Source organism: Phaseolus vulgaris, chromosome 3 (assembly GCF_051622355.1).
Source record: "Phaseolus vulgaris cultivar YP4 chromosome 3, ASM5162235v1, whole genome shotgun sequence".
NCBI classification, from domain to species: Eukaryota; Viridiplantae; Streptophyta; class Magnoliopsida; order Fabales; family Fabaceae; genus Phaseolus; species Phaseolus vulgaris.
In genome coordinates, this window is record NC_143500.1 from 25,790,808 (window position 1) to 25,803,791 (window position 12,984).

At 50.6% G+C, this 12,984-nt stretch overlaps 1 protein-coding gene across 1 annotated transcript; it reads left to right on the top strand.

Annotated features, from left to right (window-relative positions):
- The first annotated feature begins 236 nt into the window (after positions 1–236).
- On the top strand, positions 237–1,770 carry LOC137839190 (uncharacterized). Its single transcript, XM_068648316.2, has 2 exons — positions 237–359; positions 535–1,770. Exons 1-2 carry the CDS (start codon positions 237–239, stop codon positions 1,768–1,770), a joined length of 1,359 nt encoding a protein of 452 aa, XP_068504417.2.
- Positions 1,771–12,984: the final 11,214 nt, after the last annotated feature.

Genomic DNA, 12,984 nt, shown 5'->3' on the forward strand with positions numbered 1-12,984 from the left:
TGCAGCAGGTCATGGAGATCATGCAGGGGCTTCAGGAGGCTATGGTCGTATCGAAGGCAGGGCAGGAGTGCATGCAGGCGGACCTCGCGGCGTCTCAGGCGAGAAATTAAGAGTTATGTCGTGCGAATGAGGAGCTGCGTCGTGGGTTGCACAACAGCTCAGGGCTACGTGATGCAGATGATTGTGAGTGCTTCACTCCACCGAGGGAGTTCTCCACACCGTTCTCGCAATCGATCATGGAGGCGGTGATCCCTCACATGTTCGTGGGTCCTAAGGTAACTTTCACAGGAATGGAGGATCCCGAGGCACATCTCACTGCATTCCACACGCAGATGATGCTGGTAGGCAGCTCTGACACTGTAAGATGCAAGCTCTTCATGAGCACGTTGACTGGAATGGCCATGGACTGGTTTGCCAGCCTTCCAAACGGCCACATCACTTCTTTCGCACAGCTCTCACAGTTGTTTCGTGAACAGTACTTAGCAAACCGGGCTCCGCCACTGGTATCGTAACGATTTGTTCGACGTAAAGCAGTATCAAGGCGAAACCTTGAAGGAATACATCAACCGTGTCAGAGCGCAAGTGGTGAAGGTTGGCACCACGGAGGAGCCGATGATTGTATATGCTTTCAGGAAGGGGATGTGCCCTGGACCATTCTGTGAGTCAATCATCCGAAGACGCTCTCGAACCTTTGCTGAGATTAGGTGTCGCGTCGTGGAACACATCGCCACTGAGGGCGAGGTATGCGAGAAGCGCACAAGTGTTGCACCCGCACGCCCCAGAGCACCGTCGCGTGCACAACTCGCTAGAGTCAACGAGGACGCAACGAGGAGGAAGGGTCAGGACAGGAAGCGCCCATACAAGGCGAGGAGGCCCCAGGCTAGGGGGTGGGCAGAGGGAAATAGGCCGACGAGGGAGGGGAATAGGCCGCTGAGGCACAAATTTGTGGTAGAGTTGAAGGATCTCATCGCCGTGCCTAACATAGTAGACAGGTTGAGGCCACCAGTGAAGACTGACAAAGTGTCGGGACCTCACAAAGACTTGTGGTGCAAGTTCCACCCGGCGTTTGGGCATCACATCAACAACTGCTTGGTGTTGGGCCATCAGTTGGATAAGCTGGTGAAGAATGGTTTTCTGAAGGATTATCTGGTCGGGTCTTCTATGGTCGCGGCCTTGACGGTGCCCGAGGAGGATCAGGCGCATGAGATGTCGATCCACGGAGAAGTGCACACCATCTCTGGTGGCTTCTCAAGAGGAGGGCCCACTGCCTCTCAGCGTAAGAGGTATGTGAAGTTAGTTAATTCCATAGCTAAGGAAGGGTTGGATGACCCGTGGGAGTCAGACCTTGTGTTCACGAAGGCTGACCTGCGTGATGTCGTCCCACATGATAATGACCCTGTGGTCATTTCGGTCGTCACCGCTGGGAGAAGGGTGCACCGAGTTCTCGTGGACCAGGGCAGTTCCGCAAATGTCATGTTTTGGTCCACCTACAACAAGCTGCAGTTGTCCCCTGACCTGCTGAGGCCATACACTGGATGTTTGTATGAGTTCGCAGGGGACCAAGTGGAGGTACGTGGCTACCTGGAGCTAAGGACAACGTTTATTAATGGAACGGCGTCACGTACCGAGAGCATTCGATATTTAGTTGTGAATGCCAATTCAGCCTACAACATTTTGTTGGGTAGGCCTGTGCTGAATAGGCTAAGGGCAATGGCCCCCACGCGCCACATGAAGATGAAGTTGCCAGATCTTAGTGCAGGGTGGTCGTGATCAGATCAGGAGGAGGCCCGGAAATGCTATGAGAATAGCTTAAAAACGAAAAGGGGGGTGATCATGGTGATGGAACGCCCGCCCACTTCAGATATGCCTATGGAGGTAGAGCCCTTGGAAGAGGCGACGTCCACGGAGGTAGAGCCCTTGGAACAGGGGATGCCTGTCGAAGCTACGCTCGGCGAGGCCATACCCGCGGAGGAAATGCCCAGGGAAGCCGCACCCTTGGAAGAAGCACATGGGGAGGCCTCGACTATGGAAGAAGTATCCGAGGAGGCCTCGCCCATGGAAGGAGTATCAGAGGAGGCCTCGCCTGAGGTAACCGATGAGGCGACACCTAGGAGAGAAGGCCACAGAAGCGAGTCTCGTGCAGAGAGCGTGCGAGATAGGTGACCCTAGCCGATAGACAATGTGGTTGAGAGGCAGATTGGTGGTAAGGTATTCAAGTTGGGACGATTACTGAGCCAGGAAGAGCAGGATGAGGTGGCGACAGTAATCTCGCGCCACCTAGACGCATTCGCATGGTCCGCCTCGGACATGCCAGGCATCGACCCAGATTTTTTATGCCACCATCTCACCATGGACCCCAAAGTCCGTCCTGTACGACAGAGGAGGAGGAAGTTCAACGAGGAGAGGCGCCTCGTCGTGCAAGAAGAAACGAAGAAACTGTTGAGCGCTGGGCACATCAGGGAGATCCAATACCCTGAGTGGCTGGTCAATGTTGTTTTAGTAAAGAAGGCGAATGGAAAGTGGAGAATGTGCGTCGACTTCACATATTTGAACAAGGTGTGCCCCAAAGATTCGTATCCATTGCCCAGCATCGACGCGTTGGTGGACAACGCATCGGGTTACAAGATGCTGAGTTTTTTGGATGCATTTTCGGGGTACAATCAGATCAAGATGCATCCATGAGATGAAAGCAAAACGGCGTTCATGACCGAGACGTGTAGCTACTGCTACAAGGTCATGCCGTTTGGGCTGAAGAATGCAGGCACCACCTACCAGAGACTGATGGATAGAGTCCTCGCACCTATGCTGGGAAGAAACGTGTAGGCCTATGTTGATGACATGGTGGTGACCTCCTAGAAAAGAGGGCGACACATAGCTGACCTGGAGGAGTTGTTCGCCACAATAACCAAGTATCGCCTCAAGCTGAACCCGGAGAAGGGCGTTTTTGAAGTCGAGGCGTGGAAGTTCTTGGGATTCATGCTCACTGAGCGGGGGATAGAGGCGAACCCCGACAAGTGTGCAGCAATCATCGCCATGCGAAGCCCAACCTCGGTAAAGGAAGTGCAGCAGTTGACGGGGCGCATGGCGGCTTTGTCAAGGTTTGTATCAGCTGGTGGAGATAAGGCCACCCATATTTTCAGTGCCTGAAAAGGAACAGCCGTTTCGTGTGGACAGAAGAATGCGAAACAACTTTCCTCAAGCTGAAGGAGTACTTGGCGACGCCCCCCGTGTTGTGCAGGCCACGAGCAGGCGAGCCCCTCCACTTGTACTTTGCAGTAACGGAGTGGGCAATCAGCTCTGTGCTGGTTCAAGAGCAAGATCAGGTGCAGAGGCCTATTTACTTTGTGAGCAAGGCCTTGCAAGGCCCGGAGACGAGATACCAACCGTTGGAGAAGGCGGCGTTGGCAGTGGTGTTCTCAGCCCGGAGGCTCCGTCACTATTTCATAGCTTTACGGTGGTGGTGATGACGGACCTCCCCATTCAGAAGGTATTGCAGAAGCCAGATGTCGTTGGGAAGATGGTTCGCTGGGCAGTGGAGTTGTCTGAGTTCGATATTCAGTACGAGCCCAGGGGATCCATCAAAGGGCAAGTTTATGTAGACTTTGTCGCATAGCTCTCACCGGGAGGCGTCCCCCAAGAGGTGGAGTTAGGGTCACAGTGGATGGGTCCTCCAATCAACAAGGAAGCGGCGCCGGGATAGTCTTGGAGGGGCCCAATGGGGTGTTGATTGAGCAAGCCCTACGGTTCGCCTTCAATGCAAGTAATAACCAGGCTGAGTACGAAGCCTTGATCGCTGGAATGCTTTTAGCCAAGGAGATTGTAGCGCAAAGCGTCTTGGCGAAGAGTGACTCACAGCTGGTCACGGGGCAGGTGACCAGGGAGTATCAAGCAAAGGACCCCCAGATGGCTGCGTATCTGAGGTACGTCCAAGTGTTGAAGGGAGCTTTCGCTGTGTTTGAGCTGGTGTATGTCCCGAGAGAGCAAAATGCTCGTGCTGACTTGCTCGCCAAGCTGGCCAGCTCAGGCAAGGGGGGAAGGCAGAGGACAGTCATTCATGAAACCCTCAAGACGCCGCGAAAGTTTGTGGCAGATAATAGGGTGGATGTCCTCCATATCAGCACGACGAGAGGAAAGCCGAGGAGTCATCGGTCTTTGATTCAAGACACGGCGAGGGTCCCCAGCGTCAGCGTTTATGTGGCCTCGCCCGAAGAGGAGGGTCGTGTATAGGTGTACATCCTGGAAGAAAAGGATACATGGATGACGCATTATAGGCGATACCTTACAGATGGGATTCTCCCAGCGGAGCCTGGAGATGGCAAGAGGATAAAGAGAAACTTCGCAAGGTACACTCTCATTGATGGAACGCTATTCAGGCACGGGTTCACGCACCCGATTCTGACATGTGTGAGCAGCGACGAGTGCACGAGGATAATGTCGGAACTCCACGAAGGGATCTGCAGAAGCCACGTAGGGGGGAGATCATTGACATCCAAGGTGATCCGTGCAGGGTTTTACTGGCCGTCAGTAAAGGAGGATTGCGTGAGGTATGCCCAGCGATGCAAACAGTGTCAGATGCACGCCGACTGGCACAAGGCGCCTCCAGAAGAGTTGAGATCGATTTATAGCTCGTAGCCTTTCCACACATGGGGAATCGACATTCTGCGGCCCTTCCCTTTGGCGATAAGGCAGATGAAGTACTTGATAGTCACCATCGAGTACTTCACGAAGTGGATAGAGGCAGAACCAGTGGCGCAGATCACTGCACATAAGGTACAACACTTCGTGTGGAAGAATATTGTGTGCCGCTTCGGTGTGCCGAGGCGTCTTATTTCAGATAATGGCACCCAGTTTGCCAGCCTGCAAATGGGTAAGTTGTGCTCAAAAGTAGGTATCAAGCAGGTGCTCGCGTCTGTCGAACACCCCCAGACGAACAGATCGGTGGAGTCCGCAAAACAGAATTTTGTTAAGGGGGTTGAAGTGAAGACTTGAGAAAGCTAAAGGGGCGTGGGCAGAAGAAGTACCAAGGATCGTGTGGGCTTACCACACCACGCCTCAATTTTCCACCATGGAGACGCCGTTCAGCCTAGTGTACGGGTCGGACGGCATGATCCCAGTGGAGATTCATGAGAGCTCGCCCCGTTTCCAAAGCTTTGTGGCAGAGGAGTCCAACGAGGAAACAACGGTGAATCTAGACCTGTTGGACGAGGCCAGAGAAGAGGCGAGAATAAAGGTTGAAGCTGTGAATAGAAGGGTGGAGCATCAGTACAGTTCTAAGGTGAAGCCGCGGCAATTCCAAGTAACTGACCTGGTCATGCGCAAGGCTCATCCATATGAGTTGGAGAACAAGTTGTCTCCCAAGTGGACCGGGCCCTTTAGAGTAACCGAGGCTAAGGGGAATGGTACGTACATGCTTGAGACTCTGGAAGGAGGCCCCATTCCACGCAGCTGGAACGCAAGCAATTTAAAGTTTTATTTCAATTAAAAACACTATGTAGTACACAGTTTTAAAGGGGACACTCTTTTTCCCTCTCCGGGGTTTTTTTAATGAGGTCACCCAAGTAAAAAAGAAGTTCAAGAATACATTGTCTCATCTTTCCTTTTCTCGCAGTGTAAAGAAACGCTAAAAGGAAGGGGCGTGGTTCATTAACAAAGGAACCTGCCGCCATAGTGTTTAAACACCTCAGCAGGAGGGACGTGGATATCTCCTCTGGGCGTGGGCACCAAGTGAACGAACCAACTTGGACGTGTAGACACCCCAAAGGGAGTGGCGGGAGTGCACTCTTCGGGCGTAGGCGTCAGGTTTTAAAGGTACGTATAGTAAAGTTAAAATCCGGGCGTTTAGTCCCTGGGCAGGGGTTAATGGATTCCTTCAGGATGCCCCCTCCCCAGGTAAGAACGGGTAGCCCCGGTGTCCGACGTTTAGACACCTCGCAAGGAAATGGCGGGGGGCGTTTCCTTCGAGTGTGGGCATCGGGCAGTAAGGAAGTTTGGAGCAGTGGAGAGCCAGGTGACTTGGTGCAGAAACGCGTCAGGTAGAAGAAGTGCCATCCTTAGGGAAACCTTCTCCTTAGGCGTAATCACCAAAGTCCCTAGTCATCTTGGTGTTTAGACACACCGGGGACGATACGACACTGCTTTCAGCATGCTTCTCCTCAGGCGTGGGCACTAAGAACATTGATCGCCTTGGTGTTTTTAGACACTACGGGGACGAAACGGCGTTGCCTTCGGGCAGGCCTCTCCTCGGGCGTGGGCACCAAGTGCGCAGGGATAAGGGCTAAGTTGCCTTGGTGTTTAGACACCCTGAGGACGATACGACGCTGCTGTAGCAGGCCTCTCCTCGGGCGTGGGCACCAATGTGCGACTTTGTCCCAAGTGTTTAGACACGCTGAGGACGATACGACCTTGCGTTCAGCAGGTCTCTCCTCGAGCGTGGACACCCTGTGCAGGTAAGCAGGCTTCGGCCAAGATAAGCCCTCCTCGCCCTCAAGCGATGTCCAGGCCACAGAAGAGTTAAGTCCTCCCTCGCCCTCGAGCGATGCCGAGGCCATAGAAGAGATGAGCCCTCCTTCATCTTTAAACGATGACGAGGCCAGTAGCACCTTTGGCAGTAAGTGCCTCAGGTCCTAAGAAGAGTAAGTAAAGATCAAGTCGAAGTTGTTGCAAGTCAAAGAAGCAGAAGGAATTCAAAGAGCAAAAAAAAAGCGTAGACCAAAGCAGGAAGAGGCGATGGTGAATAAAGCATAAACACAAGTTATCAAAAACATTAAGAGCAGAAAAGAATGTACAAGAGTATAAAGCCAGAGTAATCAATTATATTCAAAGTATGCAGAAGAAGGAGTTCACAACAATTATAAAGATCAATTATATTCAAAGTATGTAGAAGAAGGTGTTCACAGCAATTACAAAGTCATAAAAGAGGCTAATCCTCATGAGCTTCTAAAGGAACTATTTTGGCTTCTACTATTTCGTTCATCGGGTTGCACTCGGAGACGTCGATCCCCGGGTTTGCACAAGCCGCTTGGGCAAGGGCCTCAGCAAACCCGTTGGCAAAGCACCTACGGCGTCTTGGACTAGATCTTCTTTCGTTTTCTTGAAGTGTGCAGCTTGGGAGGCCAGCTCCTCATCTTTTGTCGCGAAGGCTTTGACCAGCTCCACCCGCAGCTCGGCTTCAAGCAAATCAGAGGCCTTGACCTTAGCTTCAAGAAGCTCACACTCCTTAGTCTTAGCCTCGAGTGCCGCCTCAGTTTTGGCTAGCTTCTGCTCCCGATCGACGCAGTGGTCTTCGAGTTTCTTCTGTTGGGCTTTGGAAGCTTCAACGGCGTCTTTGAGGTCTACTACCTGCACACGAAGAGGCACGACCTGCCTTAGAAGTTCGGAATGGGCCTCCTTTTGGCGCTCCCAGCGGCGTTTTTCCTCTTTCAGCGAGGCGCACTCCTTTTCAAGAGCTTGAAGGGCAGAGACCTCGCTAGCCTTGGCCCTGGCCTGATCGCGCCAAGAGTTGGCACAGGCCATGAAGGCACCAAGGTAGAAGTTCATACCCTCCTTCTTAGCCCCCTCGGATTGGCCCCCTGGAGACACTTTGTGAAGGTAGCCCCTCAGCATTTCTTGGACTGGTTGTGGAAGCTCTGGTGCAGATGCAACTTGAGCAGGTTCAGACTCGACCCCACCCTCCAAGGCCAGTTGTTGTGGAGGTGAGGTGGCGCTTGGAGGGTGCTCCCTTAGTGAATCAGCACTGTGGTTTGAGGAGGAGGTGGAGGTGATGACCTTGGCGGTTCTCCTCCTCTTGAAGACTTGCCCTTCAGCAGAGTCCTCTTCGTCGTCTGAAGGCAACACCACCACCCCTTTGCCTTTGTCTAGGGGGGCTGATGTTGCGGTAGTCTCAACCAAGGCAAGGGGCACGACCGCTATGGGAGGTGGAGAGTTTGGAGTGCGAGTTGGGGAGGGAAGTGTTTGGGGAGGTGTTGTTTGAGGTGGGAGCAGTTTCGGAGGTTGGGTGTGTAGAGTCCCCAGCTCCTTTGGATGTAGCTTCACCCTTGGTTTTCAAGGCTTGGGCGTGCCTCAGTCTCTTGTTTCTATCCATCTTAGAATCTGCACCAATAAAGCAAACAGAGCAAGGGTTAGACACAAGCTAAGCTTAAGACAAGAAGTAAATAGATAAGTCACAAACATGCAAAAGCAGAAATCAAGACAGTTGAAAGAGGAATGGTTCCCACACTAATGTATTGGGTGAGGGCTTCAGGGTCAAATTCTCGTGCTATCAACCCCGCGGTATCTAAGATCCCCACGCTGGCCAAGATGAGACACACCTCTCGATCAGTTGAGGGTAGTTCGTCCAAGGTTCTGGGTTTGGTCAGCTTCACGTCCTTCACCCAGTATAAGGGGAAGCCATCCAGCGCGGTGGGGTCGTGTTCAGAGCAACACACCCGGAAGAATTTACACCTCCATCCCTTGTAAGATTGTTGGAATAGAGATAGGAGGATCCTCCCGGCGATGCCGCTAAAGCTCACCCAGAGGCTCTTCCCCTGCTTCTTGACCTCAAAGAAATGGAGGAAGATATCAACGAAGGGGGGTTGGCCGAAGTACCCGTAGAGGATCCCGAACGCCTTGACAAACGCCCAGCTATTGGGGTGTAGCTGGGCAGGGGCGGCGTTGATCTCTGACAGGAGTTCCCTCTCGAAGACAGAGAAGGTCAAGCGCATTCCTATTCACTTGAACATCGTTTGATAGAAAAAGAAGAAGGGCACGCCGCCGTTTGACCTGTCATCCACGCAGACAGGTTCACCTGGGGTACGGGGGCGAACAGATATGTCCGCGTCGTGCCTCCTAGCAAAAGCGTTGTATTGATAAAAGCTTGGGTCGCCTACATGGTCCTTTCAATGTTTTAAGGAGGTTAGGCTTGAGCACTCATCGAGCAGCTCATCGGGGGCCCAGGGATATAGGGCTCTGTATTTGACCCTTGGAGGTGGAGGATTGGCAGTCGTTTTAGTACGCGCCATTGAGAAAAGCTGAAGAAGGAAGAAGAGAAAGGGTTTAGCAAATGAGGGTTAAGGTGAAAAAGGGGAAGAAACCCTAGGAAAAACCCTACCAACGCAAGAGATTGAGAAGAGGGGAACCTGTCATCCACGCAGACAGGTTCACCTGGGGTACGGGGGCGAACAGATATGTCCGCGTCGTGCCTCCTAGCAAAAGCGTTGTATTGATAAAAGCTTGGGTCGCCTACATGGTCCTTTCAATGTTTTAAGGAGGTTAGGCTTGAGCACTCATCGAGCAGCTCATCGGGGGCCCAGGGATATAGGGCTCTGTATTTGACCCTTGGAGGTGGAGGATTGGCAGTCGTTTTAGTACGCGCCATTGAGAAAAGCTGAAGAAGGAAGAAGAGAAAGGGTTTAGCAAATGAGGGTTAAGGTGAAAAAGGGGAAGAAACCCTAGGAAAAACCCTACCAACGCAAGAGATTGAGAAGAGGGGAAACAGAGAAATGAGGAAGCAAAGTGCGAATGCGAAAAAGATAAACAGACCTAGGCAGTAATATTAACACAGAAAGTCAAGAGAAAGAGCCATCGAAGGAGAAAAATCATACCTTTGAGTGATTAGGTTGATGAAGGCTTGAGGTGTGAAGAGAGAACGCAGAGAGAGCTTCGAGAAGATGAACAGTGTTGAGGAATGCGAAAAGTGATGAAACAGTAACTGGGAGCACGTGTTTTTGAAAGATATAACGTAAACTTGAGGGGCGCGAGAGGCGTTAAGTGCTGGTCGTGCGATTGGGCCACGTGTCAAGAGATTAAAGCGTGACTTAAGGTGTCACATCAACAGCGCAAAGAGTGTCACGTCACCAGCTCAGAGAATGTCACGTCATCAAAGCGCCACGTGGACGGTAGGGCGAGGCCTTAGTGTTAGTCTTTTTGCTGAAAACAGTTGTCAGCTCAAGACTGGTGGGCTTGTGTACTGACCCATCCCCGGGTGTTGACCAAGGTCAAAGTCAAACATATGGTGGGGACCACCAAGAAGGAAAGTCAGCATGTTGACCGCTTTGGGCATCGCCAGGTATGGGCGTCGCCAGGCTTGGGCGTCGCCAAGCATGGGTGTCGCTAGGTATGGGCGTCGCCAGGTTTGGGCGTTGACAGGTTGGAGCATCTTCCATCATAAAGGCACGACCCGTTATTTTGAGGGTATGTTCCGGCTCAAATGGTGACATCCTCCGATACCCACGGGTAGGGAAGACCATGGAGGGGGTGTCCCAGTAAGAGGCCACGGTACGGATGAGGAGGCCTCGGGCCCCGGTACCCCAAAGCAGTAAGAAGGGAAAGAGAAAGGTGGCTTCAAGGCCATACCCGCAGTACGAGTAGGGAGTAACCTGACTCGTGAAGTACCCACGCCACCTCTAGAGAATCCCTGGGATAGATACGACCCGGGAGAGGGCCACGCCCAGGGGCAATCCATGTTCGTGGTACGAGAGGAAGGCTGATACCCTCCCAGGGCGAGTGACTAGAGGTTGGGGCGCATGAGTTGGCACCCAGGTAGTCACCCCTTGCGCCAGATGCATTTCGAGGAAGGAAGACTTACACGCTGGAATTTCCCTAAGTTGGGTTACAGCGTCGTAAGGCCTTCCACGTGGAGTTACGGTTAAGTCAGAAAGGCCACGTGGCAGTAAGCACTAAAACCCAAGGTATATAAGCTTCTCTGAAAGCTTAGTGAGGTACGTTTTCACACAGTTTACACACACTCTAATCATTTGCTCGCTTACTCACTGTACACACAAGTGATTGGAGAGAGAGAGAGAAGTTAGTTACAATTCAGTTACACACCTTCAGAGCATTCAGTTACGGTGCTCCGATACGGAGGTGTTTGGTGTTTTCTGCTTGCTGACTTGATCGTCGGAGTGCAAACGGCCGCGAGGGCGCCCTTTGCTCACTCTATTTCAGGTACTCACGGCGGAGTAGGGTGAAGATTTGAGTTGAAGACAAAGAAGTCCTTGTTCGCGAGTCAAAGCAACGCATGAAGATCTTTTCGGTCAACCAGCAGGAACAATTCTTGAACTGTCTTAACGAGTCTTCGAACTTTCTTGATGAATCTTGAATTTCTTGATGGACCTCTGAACTTTCTTCGGTGATTCTTGAACTTTCTTGCAGTTGTGACAGATGTTTTAGATCGTGCCCCACGGTGGGCGCCAAATGTTCCTGCCGGTTGACCTAACATCTTCGTGCGTCTCTGTTGACTTTGCTTCCAAGAACCCTTCGCTCCAACGTTCCCTTCCTCTGGTAGAAACACCTGAAAATAGAGAAACAAAGGGCGCCCTCGCGGCCATTTGCACTCCAACGGTCAAATCAGTATCTCGGGCAATGAACACCAAACTATCACTCTTACGTCACTGTGTGTTCTTTCTCACTCTGTTCACTCTCAGAAATGCGTAACTTGCACTCACGAAAGCATAAAGTTTTTTCTGTCAAATGTAAAACGTACCTTAGTTATGTTTGTTGTCAACCTTATATACCTTTGGTGTTATTGCCCTCCTGTCTCGCTGTGACTTAGACATTCTGTAGGCGCATCTTAGCGACACTAAGGCCCAGACATAGGGCCATCCAATGTGTAAGATTGTCTTGCCGTAGTGCAGCTGGCGCGGGGGTGACTGCTTGGATGCCAACTCATGCACCCAATCTCTGATTCATCCGTCCTGGGAGTTCCCAACCTTACTCACTTGCCATGCGTACAGATCACCCTCTGGGACGTGGCCCTTACGGGTCGTTTCGGTCCCAGTGGTTCTCTAACGGTGGTGCGTATTGTCGCGTCCCTACACCTCATGCACAGGTCCTCCGTGAGTTGGGCCTCTCCCTACTGGTAACTGGGGATGTGGCTTGAAAACCACTTCTCTTTGTCCATCATTACTGTTTGTGGTGCCGAGGCCCGAGGCCTCCACGCTCTCCTCCTGTGCCACCTCCTCCTGTGTCGCCTCTGTTGAAGATGGTTGCTGCCCCTTCAAGATTGTGTTTGATGAAGACTTATATGTAGTGTTTGATGAAGACTTATATGTAGTGTTTGATGAAGACTTATATGTAGTGTTTGATGAAGACTTATATGTACATTTCATTTGTTTTTTGCTTTGTTTTAAGTATGTCTTAGGTAGTGCTTAGAGGTTTTCTAAGAGTGGCTTTTTGCTGAGTAACTCACCTCATAACCACTGGCCATGTGATAAGAACAAGCATAAGTTTTCTTAAACTGTTTTTCACATGTTTTACACAAAAAGACGTTTACTGCATAAAAATAAATCTGTTCTTTTCTAAATAAACAGATTCATTTTTTTCACTGATGCCTTGGCTAAGTCTTGTAAAAATCAGATTTTGTGCATCAGGTATTTTGACTAAGTCTTCTTCTTTTCAAAACGACTGAGTTTTAAATAGTTAAACTTTCTCTGTTTTCGTTTTGAAAAATGAATTTGTTCATCTGTAAATGAATAGATTCTTTTTGTCTCTGGTGCCATGACAAGCTTAAACGTTTTTTCAGTTTTATCTCTGCACCAGAATGGTTGACTAAGTCTCCTCACTTAACAAATTCTCTAACTGCTTTTGAAAATAAATCTGTTCATTTTATTTTCAATCTGTTCATTTTATAACAGCTTTAACTGTTTTTCAAAAATCTGTTATAAGTTGGTTTTCTATAAAATGCAAACTTGTTTCTGAGTTTAACACCAGTTCATACATTTGCAAAAACGAGTTTAACAGCAGAGAATCAAAAGTTTACAAAGGATTAGCATTTGTTCTTCAAAGATTTCAAAAATCACAAAGTGCTTGTTCTTGGTTTGGTTCCAAAAGCTTGGTGTGAGGTGCTGCTACTGTTCTAGCAATCTTGCCTACTGGTTTAAGGCAGATCTTTGTATCCTCAATCAGGTGTAGTCGTTTCACTTCTCATTTCTTGTAATAGTTTGGTTGAACACTCTTCTTGATAGGTGTTCTTGAAGAGTGGGTGTGTGTGTGCTGAAATAGGTTTTTTCA